This window comes from Alnus glutinosa, chromosome 1, assembly GCF_958979055.1.
Source record: "Alnus glutinosa chromosome 1, dhAlnGlut1.1, whole genome shotgun sequence".
NCBI classification, from domain to species: domain Eukaryota; kingdom Viridiplantae; phylum Streptophyta; class Magnoliopsida; order Fagales; family Betulaceae; genus Alnus; species Alnus glutinosa.
The window spans coordinates 3,404,987-3,420,560 of NC_084886.1; the positions used below are offsets into that span (position 1 = coordinate 3,404,987).

The window sequence follows — 15,574 nt, forward strand, 5'->3', positions numbered from 1 at the left end:
TTTTTTTTTTGGATTCCATCTGAGTAGATTATGTGTAAATCAATTGGCATTACGGTTAGGGGTAAAACTAGAATTTTAGATGTGAGGGAACGAAATTAGAATAAAAATCAGGAGGTAAAATTTCGATTTTAAAAAAGTTATAGTAGTATCTGAAAGCCCCCAAGCCCTTTACTAGTTCTACCTTTGACTACGATAGATTTTATAAGCAGCGGCAAAACTAAGGGATGAGAGAAGACCAATGACTTTCCTAACCTGCTAAAATTTTCATCAATTTTTAGTTATATTTTTAATTAATTTTTTCCAATTCTATCTTTTAATCATGACGCATGGGAACCAAAATCTTGACTTTATCAATGTTTCTAGGTTAACCAAGTAGAATTTTTTTTTTCAAGGAGATTAAAAAAATAATAAATAATAAATACAATTGCAAAGTGCAAACCAGTAGTCGTCGCTCGTGTTAAATGGACAAAAACTAATCCTTATATAGTTAGTGGTACATCTGTTATGAGTGCCTGCTAATTTGGCTTATAAAATTTATTAATTACACAAGAGGTCTAGATAGTTAATATTAGGGAAAAAGAAAGTTTAAGAGTTTTAAGACAAGTAGAAGATTACCTTCCATTGTGTACTTCATAAATTGACATTCCTCTTGTTTAAGAAAGTGTTGTATCTCCTTTAATAAATGAGAGACCTTATATCATATGTACCTTGTGAAATGCAGGAATAAATTACGAGGAGTGGGATTGTCTTCATTTCACTTGAAATTGAAAGAATGAAGATAATTTATGGTCAAAATTTTATGTTGTTACATTTAACGGTGTACATAGTGCCACGTTATTTAAAAATTTTAAATGACGTGATAACATATTCACTATGTAACAACATATACACCATTAGATATTTGAATCCTAATATTGACCAAGAAACAATTGCTCTCCATTTCATTTGAAATAAAAAAGGACTAAGGTAAGTGGCTTTCCATAATGAATTTATTATTTTAGTTTCACAAAAAAGGGTAAGCTTTTGATGATTAGGCTTATACATGTTTCTTCGGTATAAGGACAATGGAAGATGATAACAAAATAAGATGATGATCCATATTAGACTTCATGTATTTAATGGTGTATATTACCTCAAGATGAGGTAATACATTAAATTTGTGAGATCAAAGAGGGCATGTTAGAGCTAAACTCAATGAGTGAAGAGCTGCTAGACAAATAGATAGCCATTGTGATGGCAGCCACGTAGATCTAACAACTGCAACTATAGTGGCTACTAGACGGATCTACCACATGATTACAAGACAAATCGAAGGTCCCTGGTAGTTGTTAGGCATAGCGGTGGCCAACGTGTTAGATGCCAGACAAATAGATGGCCACCACGATGACAATCAAACAAATCGGCAGCCATTATGCATTTGACAACCATTGTGGTGCTGCCAGATAGATCAATTACAACTGCAATAGCCGCCACACGGATCTAATGGTACCAGTAAATGCTGTTTGGCAGCATTGCAAATCTTCAGTGGCTCATTAAGTAACCTCCAATTGTTGAGGTCAACCTCTCTCTCACTTTTTTTTTCTTCTAATTTTTTATTTTCAAAAAAAAAAAAAAAAACAAATTAACAAATAACATAAAACACAAGACACTAATAAACATTTAAAATTATTCATCTTTATATCAAATCAAAACATTTTTTTCAAACAAAAAATAAAAAGTACCATCTAAAAAGTATTAACAAATGGAGCTAATGTTTCCCTCCGCAAGAAGAAGCAATCTCCTCCTCAAGATTCTTTCAAGACCGATTTTGACACCGATATAAGGGACTCACACTTTGCTCAAACAACTGTTTATAGAAATTTTGAAGGCTAAATCATTAAGGATGCTTCCCATATCAGCCCCCCTTTGATCCCAATTTAGGAGAGGATCTTGAAACCCCTCTTGTGTTGCCAATCTAGCTACTAGCTACTTCTCTCCAGCTCAAGGATTTCACTTTGGAAAGAGACTCTCAAGTTGTCATCATTGCTCTCCCTCCTTTCTCGTCTTAAAGGGCTAGAAGAGTTCATAGAAGTGTAAACTCCTTGACCATCTTGCGGCCGTTGGCTTTATTAGGCAGCGGCTGAAAACCATTCCAACTACGTACACTCCCATCTCCTCCACTCGCATCTCTTTCATACACATCCGTTGTGGGAAGGACTCCCCATTCTGACATTTTTTTCTCTACTGTTGTACTAAAAAACACAAAAAACATATTATTGCATGCACTTTTAAAGGATTATGATCAGGAAAAGAGTTTCAAGTAATAATTTAGACGCCACTTGTAGGTGGTGAAATATATATATATATATATTTTAAAAATATATATATATATTCAAGACAACCAAGACGGGACTAGTCAACCAAAACCATGTAAGCATTTACATTATCGGTGTTGGTCAACTTCCAAATCTACATGAAAAATACAATTATTTTTCCTTTTTGATAGGAAATTTAATATATCAATGTCGGTCAAGTTTCCATTTTACAATATACATGGAACCAATACAAGCATCGAATTATCAGGAGATACATTTGAGTATATATATATGTGCATGCACGTACGTCAGTCATCTGCAAAGAATTGTCCGGAAAGATTATCCATAACAGCAAATTGCATATTCTCAGATGGTTTCCAATGACGCTTTCTTTGATTTATAAACCAGTTGTTTATTTGCTTCTGATCTAGGCCTGTTGATTCAGCCAGCGCAATCTTATCTCCTTCCTGAATATATATATGTTCAAGTACAGCAAATTATGATCATCAGACTTGTCCATATAATCTAAAATGCTATGCAATTTTGCCCTACGTACACTCTATAAAACCTAATTACACGACTCCCTATATATTTATTTTCCAAGCAAGAAATGATTTACCGTTGGGTATGGCCATTTATAGTGAGCATTCCACCATTCAAGCAATGTTTGCCTCGCTTCTCTTGGTAGCTTTCCTTTCTTTTTCTTCTTTGAAAACTCCAGCTTTAAGGAACCAATATGATTGCCAAACCTACGTAAAAGCCTATCTTTAAGATCTCGATCTTCGCTCTTCAGTTGAGCTTCCTGAACCTCCATCTCTCCTCCACTAAAATCCTCATCTGATGACACAGCACCTTCATCTGGCCAGATGAACGCAAAAACGTCTCAAGAAATTATACACACATGCTCACACAAGAAAGAAATCCACAGAAGGCAGTGTAAATCATTCTGAACTAAACAGTGATATACAAATTAATTTCCAAGAGAGAGTATATCCATGAGCAAATTTAACTGGAATTCCACAGTTCAGCTATTAAGAAATTCCAACCAAGTTTTGATTAATTTTACAAACAAACAAACAAACCCTCCCAAATTTATGAATATATTGTAATACAATAACCTCATCTCCCTGTGGTGAACACGTAACTGATGCAGATATCCAATGCACAAGCACATCCAATATGGGTTTTAGCATTATATCATAGAGTAACAATTAATTAGGGACCATAATGCGTGGGGATTATGCCCAGAAAAAAAAAATGCGTAGGGACTATAGCTCTAGACAAGGTTATTTCATGTAACAAATAATCAAGAGATAAACCTTCATCTAAAAAGCACAAATTTGTAGGTGCAAATCACCAAAGCTCTCATTTAAGCGAAACACTATCCGCTTAACAACTTATAGTTATAGTCATGTAATTTGCATACATACTCATTTCATTTAATATGGCAAAGAAGCATACATTGACGCAACATGGATGGTAGGTGAAATGATCAAGGAGAAATCAATGATCTTATAAGGTATGTAAATTGGAGAATATATATATATACATACATGCGTCTAAATGTCTCACATAACTTAAATGCAATCATAATCATATGTATATAAGCTTTTGGACACCTTTCTTTACAAACCGATTTTTAAATGTGAGTTATCCTATACTTAAAGTTTGTATAATTTGATATCAAAGTCATCCCCATGTCAAATATGAGATCAGGTGCAAACAATCGAGTATAAGATTGAATTGGTTGCGACTTTGTAGCCGAGTCTCGGAAAGGGTCGCAAAGATATAGCTTAATGAATCTAACTCGTTTAATTAAATCACAGAGACAATGGGTTAGGAACAAGGGGTTTAATCCGTTTGATTATATAGGCTGGACTAGGGTTGGTTTATATAATCTTATATCTATGCTTCAATATGACCCGAACCCGACACGCTAACATAAATTGCCACCTTATTTACGTCATAAAATACTAATGGGTGAGTAAAACCGTAAAAAAGGAAAATGATACTATCATATCATTGTCGATAGAGTAATGAACTGTTTGGCATTAGAAATGAAATTTTATTCCATCCGGATTTTTTCTAAAACCCACCCACCCGCCCAAAAACCCGGATTTTGACCTGAATTTTGAAATTACTGGTGGGACCCAGCGCAGAAAAAGTTGACTAAAAAAAAATTAATATTAATAATTTAAATCAATATAAAATAAAAAAAATTAATATTAATAATTTAAATAAAAAAAATAAAAGAAATTAAAAAAAAAAAAAAACAGAGCCGGCAGCCACCCCCGACCCTGGGGGGAGACCGCGCAGCCTCCCCCGACTACTGGGGGTGGCTGCGCGGCCACCCCCGACCCTTTGGGGAGGCCGCGCGGCCTCCCCCGAGTACTGGGGGTGGCCGCGGCCACCCCCGACCTCCTCTGGGGGTGGCGCGCGGCCACCCCCAAAGGGGTGGCTGCCAACCGGCAGCCACCCTTGCTTCATTTTTTTTTTTTTTAATTTTTAATTTTGATTTCAATTATTTTTTTTAAAAAAAATTATTTATTTATTTTTAATTAAATAATTAATATATAATAAATTATTATTATTTAAATTATTATTTCACACAACTTTTCAAAATACCAATCATTATACACAACTTTTTAAACTATTAATCATTTCTTACCATTAAAATATAATATTTTTCAATCTCAAAATTTAACACCCAAACACAATTTCTTACCTCGGTATTTGTAAATAGAATTAGAATTCAATTCTAATTCTCAAAATTCAATACCTAAACGCACCATAAGCCACTCTAAACATAGGTTGCAGAGCGGGAATGTATGTTACAATGTATAGTTCAAATTTTGGCAAGACAATGTAAATATTCATAAAGAGATTCGCAGCATATATTCTGTAACCCCACGGCAAGGAGAAATGTGATGGAAATGAAAAAAAAAAAAAAAAAAAAAAAAAAAAAAAAAAAAAGAGCTAATCAGAGATCACCTATGGGATATGGGTCCATTCACAATAAACTAGGTTATCTAGAGAGAGAGAGAGAGAGAGAGAGAGAGAGAGAGAGAGAGAGAGAGAGAGAGAGAGAGAGAGAACGAGAGGCTAGGGAAGGAAGGAAGAGGTACCCACGCCAGGTTTCTGACAGCCACTCCATCTGACAAGGATTTGACCGCCGAATAATGGTACACTGCACACTCCACGCCGAGGTGGCAAAGAAAAGTAAAAGGGACAGCCTGATCAGAACTCTCAGTGTCTGGTTGCATCGTTCGTCAGTCGGAGTGAGAGACTCGAAAAAGTCAGGGTGAAGGAGACGGTACGGCCACTACAAAATCTGATTGAGTAGATGGTAGATGGATAAGCTCTTTCCCCGGTTACCCCACCCTACAGCGACCCATAATACAATGCCTAACATGACCCATAACCTCCCCCTTGGCCCCCTAACCCCATTCCCTTTATATATATATATATATATATATATATATATATATATATATATATATATATATATATATATATATATATATATATATATATATATATATATTTTCTTTTCTTTTCTTTTCTTTTCTACAATCAGCTTCACATTGAAGTGATGAACAGAAACAAATAGTTTTTTATTTATATTATCACCGACATTATAATTAAGTGAATAAGCCGCATTATTCAATATCAAGGACTCTCATAGCCAAGTGTTATTTGTCCACCTTGGAAACAAAAGAACCTACAGACAAAAATAGTTTCTTCATTGCGTCCCAGAATAGTGAGCTTGACTTGTCTTGATTGATAAACCTTTTTAGATTGCGATTTTTGGCTTTCGTTTTAACGTGACAAAAAAGTAAAAATAATTTTAAATGTTTTTATTTTTTTAGCTAAATTGAAAAAAAAAATTAAAAATTCTTAAAAAAAAAAAAAGCATCGACAATCAACCCCAAAATTATTAGTGATCCTCTTGTGTGCAAAAACGGTAGAGTTTAAGCCCCATTTGGCAACCCTTTCTCTTTTCTATCTCAAAAAGTCAAATTCCTTTCTTCACATTAATAAACAACTTTCTTCATTTTTTACTCACAAAAAATTCAATAACTTCTTTCACTTCTATGTCACATTAACCCATTCATTTCTCGTTTCTACCCTCCCAAACACCCCCGGAGAGAAATTTCTAATTTTATTTTTGCACATGCGCCCAAAACAACAAAAAGATGGCATGGTTGGGACCCCCTGCAACCCAAACAACATGCGGAAAACGCAACACGTGTCACGGACATCATTAAGCACAAAGACCCACAAACAGATCAAATGTCCATGGAAATGACAAGCACTAAGCAGGGGCAGGAGTAGGCAGGGGAAAGCTCAGTGCGCGTTGAACACTCCCTTCACCCCATAAAGCTGCGCTTCGCAGCGAGAACTGCGGGAGTCCATGTGAGTTACTCTGGGAACTCCTCGACCACCCGCTCTATACGGGCTTTACAAAAAGCTAAACATTTACTCTCCAGTTCCCCATAATGCCCCTCACGATCACACACTCTTCCCCGCCCAACAAATCATTTCAGGCTTCTCCTGGAAACCTTTTGAAGGAGAACAAGAAAGAGCTTCGAGGGTCAGACCCAGAAAGAGTCCGTGAGTAGAAGGGAAAAAGTTCAGGAGCATCTTATTTTAGTATACAGAATAAAGCCTAAACCAGTTGAAACCTTAAGTTTTTTCCCCATGGGTAAAGTTTAATGTGTAAAAAAAATATAAACAAGTGTTCGATCCCACATAATAAGGAGCACGCTACCATAGGACTTCCTCAATCTAAATTATGTCACTCGTCAGTCTAGGGTTCTTAATGGAATATATCCTTATATGAACATCATATCATATAATAAACAATATAAATATACAAACCATTATTAAAAATGAAGTAGGTTTCCTGCCTACACAATGTATATGCATGTAGCAGACGCATTTCATTGACAGCAGGCAGAAAGTTTCTTGCCTATACAAAGTATATGTAGCAGACATTATATAACAATTCAACATATATTGCTTGAGACGCAAGTGAATCAACACTCTTCTGAAATCCGAAATATGGTCTGAGTTACCGAAGAATCTATTTTTGTTTTGCAGGATTATAAAGGAGATTTTATCAAACAAAAGCTTCTGGTAGGATTACTAACCCACTTATGTTAAAGTGGAGGGAAGAAAAGCATAGGCTAAAGAAGCAATATAATCCAATAAACAAATTATTTCATTAAGGAAAAGAGGGTCCAAGAATGCAACAACTTGAGAGTAAGCAACGCTAAATATATGCTCCGCAAATGCTAAAAGTGGTTAAAGAGAAGCAAAGGTCTCTCAAAAACAGCCCTGCCAGATAGGTGGCTTAACAATCCAAACACGTGAATATATGCCCAATATAATGTCCAACTGGACATCAGCAACGGTCGGATATCTGAAAAATGCTATCCTTTTTTTAATTTTTTAAGAAGTTAAGGAATCATAGTTATGCAAAAGAGAGGAATAAGAGAAGTAGAGAACCCACTAAGCACAAGAGAGAAAACAAAGGGGGAGAAAGGCCAATATAAAAATGATTAAAAGCATCACCAAAAAGTTAATTTGTACTTCCAAATAAAAACAATAATAGTTGCCAACCCTAACTTAACCAGATTACCGTGGTCTGCAGATCTTTTTGCAAAACATAAAATATTTTCAGTCATCATCCGAGGAACGTCTAAGGCTGCTATACCCATGCCAATGGCACGAGATCCACTCCCGTGCAAATGGTAATTGCAGCAGCCTTTTTAGCTAAGACACTTAAAATAAGCACAAATAGATTCCTAAAGTAAAGCAATCACAAAAGAACTGTCTGCATTATCAGCAAATGCCAATTGTTCTAGCTCTACTTCTCGTTTTTGGCACTAATTTAATTGGATGGATGGTCACACAACCTTGCAAAGATGTGTAATTAATAATCAAGAAAATTTAAAGTTTAACAGGATGTCAAGGATGCGAAAAAGCAGCAGCAAATTATCATGCCCTTACATGAGTCCTTTTAGAAAACCAGTGATATTCGCTCACGTGATTTGTAAGATTTGTATGCGAATCTCTTGTTGTTGATAATGAAGATGACTAATAAAATGCTGGATTTGGCTTTGAAAAAAGAAAACTACACCAAACGTTTGAACAGTCCAAATTTGATTTTACTCTCTCTTTCTCATTAAAAAAAAAAAAAAAAAAACTTAAAACTAAATTTGGACAATTAAAAAAGTAGAACTCCATTTTGGTTGGTTCAATATTATATTTCAAAAACTACCAAGAACAATTTTCAAGAAGATATAACTGTTTGTCAGCCATCAGACAATTCCCAATGATCATTTTTCATCTCCAACCATCTATTATATATATATATATATATATATATATATATATATATATATATATATATATATATATATATATATATATATATATATATATATATATTGCTCATGCTATATCGGAACTCGAAACTCTAATAAAGTAACCAGACCAGACATCGTTACATGACATAACCATCAAAATTTGGGCAGGCTCGTGTAATTTCCAATAGATTGATTGAAGGGATGCAATAAAGTAGAAGGCATCCATCACCATGTTGTCTTTTACACTTGTAACAATTTGCACTAGAAGAGAGAGAGAGAGAAGAAAATGCTCCATCTAAATCAAATGAAAGACGAGTACCCACCCCAAAAGAATCTAATAAATTACATGCTGATAATATTAGAAAGCATATGTAATTATATGTCAAGTATCTATCTTATATATACTTTAGGAAGTAAAATTAAAGCAGCAAAAAAAAAACTTAAAGAAGGATTTCATACTACGTAAATTGTTTCTGATTGAAGGGATAAGAACACTCTCTCTTCCGATTCTGCACCAGTTATGCCCACCATATCCCTTTTCATGCCATGGGGCTTCTTTTCTTTTGGTGTAACATATGAACTCTATCTTTCATGTTAAAACTTCTAGTTCAGCATAAGAACATTATTTAATTCAACTCCAAATTAACTTGAAACTCTTTGGTAGTCAATAATCACTACAAGACACAAAACCCTTATAATAAATTACTCAAACATTCATAAGTTATTTGCTCGATTTACATGCATAACTTCCCAGACAAGGTAATTTCTACGCTGACAACTAAAGAAGGAGGTTAGGAGTGATTACATATTCTTTATCCATCTATTAACATTAATTAGAAACCTTTCTCTTCATTCAAATGTATAGAAATGTTTAGCTAGAATAGGCGGCACTAATCTAAGTTTACATGAATGATCCACCATGCATTAGCATAATTTGAGTCAGATTGACATACTTTGATTCTGATTATATTATGGAAGCCATTAAGATATGGTTACCAAACCAAGCCAGAAAATGGACTCTATAACCATGATTGCATGTATTTCACGCATACTTATATGCTTTAAGCTGAAAACACCAAAAAAAAAAAAAAAAAGAGAGAGAAAATCATTATCTATCATTGGAGCGTGATATAGAGAGAGACCATTTGAAGAGCAGCAAAAGGCACCGATCCGTAAGAAGCTAGGATTCTCTATCAATGGTGGTTATACGGAAAGTATCAAGAAATGTCAGTTCCAAAAATCGAACTACTATTGTAGATTGTACTCATCACTCATCACCAATGGCTGAAACGTCAAAATCAAAATCTCAAGTTCAAAAAAAGTAAATATTTTCGAGCTTCATATTTCTCTGAGCGCGCACAGACAAAAGAAAGAAAGAGAGATTAAAAAGAGTGAAAGGAAACGAGATGAGTAGGAAATGCGATGGATGAGACCAAGCCCTGTGTAAGCAATAAACTGAAAAGGGAAAAGTTCCAAACACTGTTACTAGTTTTCTTTGAATAAACAATGAAGAAGAACCACTACCATGTACTAAGAAAGCATTTCCAGGTCATAATCCCCAGGAACACCAGTGGAGTTTGAAACAGTCGCTAATCTAAGAAGCGGGTGTCTATCATCATCTCTAGGGTTTTTGTTTGTTAGCGTAATAATGATCTAGAGTCTACTAAAATTGATCTTCTCTACAAGTGGGTGCTTCTTTGCATAAACAGAAAAAAAAAAAGAAAAAAAGAAAAAAAAAAGATAGGACTAGCTAGGACTAGGACTATGACTATGACTAGGACTAGGACAGAAATAGTTGTTGATTCCTGTGTATTTGCTATGCTATCGTGAGCCAAAATCTACGCTATCGTGCGCCATGAACACCACCTGAATCGCCTGCTGGTCTAAGTAATGAAAGACTAGCTCGTTTTTTATAATAAATGGCGCATATAATGCCAGCCCTTGAGCACAAAAATCAATAAAATCTTTAATATAATAAAGAAATAAGAGAGAGTGTGATCGAAAAGGCTTTGAATGGAGGCACCTGTGCAGAGATTGCTGAGCTGGGTTTCGATCTTGTTCAAGAACGTGGTAGCCTCATCAAACGGCCTAGAAAGATCGGATTTGTACTTGACCAGCATGTCACAGTAGGTTTCCTTCACAACATACAAAGAAAGAAGAGAAACTTAGGAAGCAATTTAAGACGATGGTTTATATATATAGTGTGCTTAGTATAGAGAGAGAGAGAGAGAGAGAGAGAGAGTGGGGGGACCATGAACTCATCTAGCTCGGGATCGGCTCCTAAATACGTGGAAACAACGTCGCGCTTACAAATGTCGTTTTCTCGCCGGATTTCATCGAGCAAACTTGCTATCTCCGGAGGCGCCCCTACCTGTACAAAAAGAAGACCATTTCTATACATATTAGTTTTAGCTTCGCTCGCAAGTACTCACAAACGTGCACTAAATAGGAGCTCAGACCCCTTTCCCCAGAGAAATTGCAGGCAAAGAAGACCTTTTTTGGTTTTTCTTTCCTTTCTAATTTCCCCCTTCATTTTCGGAGAAAGCTTCAAAACAAAACGAAAACCCAAAAAAGAAAAACAAAATTAACTCGCAGCAAATTGGAAAGGACCTTCTTCAAAGCCATAATAATCGGCAAAGATAGGTGTAACGCTCTCAGTAGGTAGGTTTGAAATTAAAACCCACAAAACAAGCAGCTCAAAAATTTCCACCACTTCCAGCTGTAGCTTAGTACTTAACCCAGACCGACACATAATAAATATCATCACAGTTTAAGAAGCGCAAAACAACATGTTGTACTACAGAAACAAAACAATTTAGACTAGTTTTGAGAGAACAAAGAAAAAGAAAAACTTAGGAAAACCAAGGAAACACGTCCTAGGCAAGCGGCTGCTGGGTCTTGCACCGGGAAGGACGAGAGGTTATTCACCTTTTGGCAATCGATGTAAGCTTGAAGGAGGCGAGGATAGCAAGGATGGGAGGCGATTCTGGCTTTGATGACGCTCGACATGTCCTCCTCGCGTTGAATTTCGGGCGTGAAGGAGGCGGCTTCCGATAGAGCCGAGGCCGCCGAGAGCAGCTCGTCGGATCCGAATATCGGAATCCGGTGATGATCGCGGAGGGCTCCTGCCGACGAGAGAAAACCCTGGTAGTAATCCGCTGTGGGTAGGATCAGATTGTCCGGGGACATCAGCGCCTTGTAGTTGTCCGAGTACTCCGCCGCTGAGTTCAGACCGTACATTTCATCCATCATGAGGCCCTTCCTATCCTTATCCTTCCAAGTAAAAGAGAAATAACAGCAAGTAGTAGCAGATTATTAGCGTGATGTTACTGTGTTTAATATGGAAAGAAGAAGAAGAATAAGAAGAAGAAGGATCGAGTTTGAGGATTTCTAAACTTAGGGAATTGATTTAATCTTTTATATAATTTTGACAGGAAGAATGGATCGTTTGCTGGAATTGGAGTAGCAGAAGGGAACTGCAAGTTCTTGGGGAGTGTGCTTTTTGGGCGAACAAACAAGCAAAGATGCTTAGAGCTAGAGGATGAAGGCTTTGACAAGGTCCTTTTCTTTTGCTACCTCTTTTTCTTTCTTTTTTTTTGTTATTATTTTTTCATTTTCTCTTGTCATTTTCTATTTATTTTATATATTTTTACTATTTACAGCACTGGCGATTTATTTAAAAAAAAAAAAAAAATTGATAAATTTAGAGATAGCCCAAGATGTGCAAGCGGTCCACAGGCGGCCTTTTCTTAATTGGCAATACTAAACCCCACTATTCCATAAATAGCAATGTTAAGTTCACAGTCTTTTCGTCAGAAGAAAAATGATAATAATTAATGTTTATATAAATTATAACAAATACTTATTTTAATTGTAACAAATAAACAATGTAAAGACAGTTTTTTTGTCACTTACTTTTGTTTGTTAAACAATGTTTTTCTCTCTCTCCAGGGCAATAATTTGCTGCTCTTTGTCGCTGGGCTGAGGAATAAGCAGTTGAGTGGGTACAGGGTTCAATTAGAAGTTGTTTTGTGACCGGTTTGGGGATCATGTGGTAGATTTTAAGCTGACTAGCTGAGGGTTGGGTGTACGTGCCGGCGGAACAAGGATGTCGACGTCCGTTCAAATATTGATTTTTTTTTTTTATCATCTTAAGTTTTTAAAATAAATAGTAATTTTAACATGATATCATAACCAAAAGTTTTGTGGTTAAACCTTTCTCAATCATTCACCCTCATTTTCAATTAAATATTTCTTATGTTAGACCTCATTTATTACAACAAAGTTTGAGCCCACATGTAAGGGAGAATGTTAAAATATTGATTAAATGATTAAATTTATATATTCCTATCAACTTAAACTTTTAAAACAAATGGTGATTTTAACAATCTACAAGAGGGTTTCTCGTCCTAGTGTTCGGCATTAGGTCTTTGTCTCAGAGAATCACAATTTGGGAAGAAATAAACGTTTCTGACATACGACACCGATTGTTGATACAGTGACTGCACACTAAACACTAAGAGGAGCCTGAAAGGAGAAGATAGTCAAACAGATCCACCAAAAATCTAGCAGAACCACCTCTAATGCTTAACGTAGAATGAGTATGAAGGAAAGCAAATTGGTAGAGTAAGAGAGCGTATAAATGTGTACTTGGGGTAAGGTCCTCTCTTCCTAATATAGGCTTGTCGTTCCCACCTCTCATTATTAGGGTTTAGAGTATCTTGTTGTTGTTGAGGGCATGACTGATGACGTGGGAAAGTTGTTACTCACGAATATTGGGGGAGCTTTTCTGGCGTGAAAAAAAAAATTAAATATATATATATATATCGTTATTTGACCTGACGATTAGGTAAATCAGTTGCGGTACATCCTATTAGAGCACTAATAGCAGTTACCCTATATTAGTTCCATTCCCTATATTTAGGGAAAATTTCTTGAAAAACATCAAAAAAACCTCCTACAGCAGATGCCCTATATTTAGATGAGAGAGTTGGGAATGAATAGTGATTCCCTATGTATACATGTCTACTATTCATTCCCTATGTATTATTTTAATATAAAAGAAGTATAATTAATTGATATATGGAAGAGAGAAAAAGTAGGAAAGAGAGAAAAATAATAAAATAAAAGTAAAAAAATAATATTTAATTGATATACGGAAAAGTAAGGGAATCTATTGTGGGGTATTTTTTTATAGGGAAGTAAAAAGTAGTTTTGTTCCTTAAAATAAGGAAAATGATTGGGAATCTACTGCTAGTGCTCTTAGGGTATAGGTGCATCTTTGTTCCAAAATGGGATTGGTTTTGGGCTTAACCGTTGGGCTTCTTCCTAGCCCATTGGTCGTGGTCTATGTTGATAGGTCGTTAGGTCCTTTGGCAAAGGAGCCCTTCGGCAGGCGAGCTTTATGGGCTCTTTGATAGCGAAGGGCCGCATTTGAGTCCGAGGGACCCGTGGTAGACGAGCCCAATGCCCCCCACCCAAATTCTCTAAGCCGACTTACTTATAGGTCGATCCACAAAAATTCTAACCAATAAGTGATTTTTCAATAGGTGGGCCTTAAGGACCCATCAGGACTAGATACACCAAGCATCTCCACAAGAAAGAGGTGTCTTACCTTTCGGTATGGATACCTTATTATGACTTCACGTTAGTAAATAGTTTGCGGCATATCCATCCTTGTGGTGAAGGTAATGACTTAGGGCACGGTCAACTTTCGTAGTGTGATGGATGATGTGTAAATGTTACGAAACTAGAATTCTAAAGTAGTGCAAGTAATAATTTATTGTTCTACTCTATTGTATGATTTACCTTGTTATTGTTTAGTAGTTTAGTTTATTTAAGTAGCATTGCCACTCCATTGCCGGGTAGGAGCATGAGTTAGTAGAGAGAGATAATCTCCAGTACGTATCTTGTAATAGTAGTTTGATTAGTATTAGGAATTAGAATTCAGTTGTTATTCATTATTCAAGTCTCTGTTTAAACTCTCGTTTGGTCGAATCAAAGTATGCAATGTTTATATCCTCAAACCGTGTGTTTCTGAAAAGGCTGAGGTTTCATATCAGTAAAGGCCCGGAATGAATTTAGAGTCATAAAGTTCAGGCGAGCTGCAGCCTGTGGCAAGTGATCCTCTAAGCCAATCTAGATTTCTAATGACAACACCTTTTTCTCTCCTTACAGAGGGGCAATCTTCTCTAATGGTCTTCATCCACAACTCGACCCAGAAATGGAACCCAACCCTTTTCTATATCTTGTCAATTCTGGAAGCAAAGGGGATCCAAAGCTAAGCCTCCCTTCTATTGAAAAAGCTATGTTTTTTTCTTTTAATTTAGATACACTTTGGTTTCCTTACTAGCAAACACCCACGACAAATAAAAGAACTTGGAACTAATGGAGAAAGAAAATTTGAGAACATCCCTCTACCATAAAAATTGTGTATTTTTTAAGTATAAAAATTGGCATTTACCCTAAAAATTATTGTTTGGAAATTTTAGCTTTATGACTAACCAGAGCTATTTGGCGATTTTCCTTTTTTGTTAAATGATTTGATTGCTTTTATGATATTCAAATACATATGTGCAATGATTTAAAAGATCCTTGTCAACAGTCTTTCATTAAGCATGCATGATTAATTTGTATCAGAATAAATTTGGATCCACTATTTAATAGAATTAATTACAAGAATATTTGGTTTAAATGACAAGTCCTTGCCAATTCAAATTTCATATTTAGTTTTAATTAAGGTAGGTATGCATCATCTTCTGTACTCTAGCTAAATTAAACTTGAAATGTTGAACAAAAGCTGATAGATTAGTTTATGCACAATGAAACGAATCAAGATATGGAAATATTTCGATCCTTTATGCCGATTGGTGATTTACAATCACAACCCTCACTTTATTACTATGG

General features: G+C 35.7%; 1 protein-coding gene across 1 annotated transcript; it reads right to left on the reverse strand.

Moving 5' to 3' along the window:
- Positions 1–2,411: 2,411 nt before the first annotated feature.
- LOC133858401 (homeobox protein knotted-1-like 6) lies at positions 2,412–12,224 on the reverse strand. The gene is made up of 5 exons (XM_062293867.1): positions 11,597–12,224; positions 10,920–11,039; positions 10,692–10,803; positions 2,914–3,152; positions 2,412–2,761 (listed from the first exon to the last, which is right to left on the reverse strand). The coding sequence occupies exons 1-5, from the start codon at positions 11,918–11,920 to the stop codon at positions 2,603–2,605; spliced, it is 954 nt and encodes a 317-aa protein (XP_062149851.1). The 5' UTR covers positions 11,921–12,224; the 3' UTR covers positions 2,412–2,602.
- Positions 12,225–15,574: the final 3,350 nt, after the last annotated feature.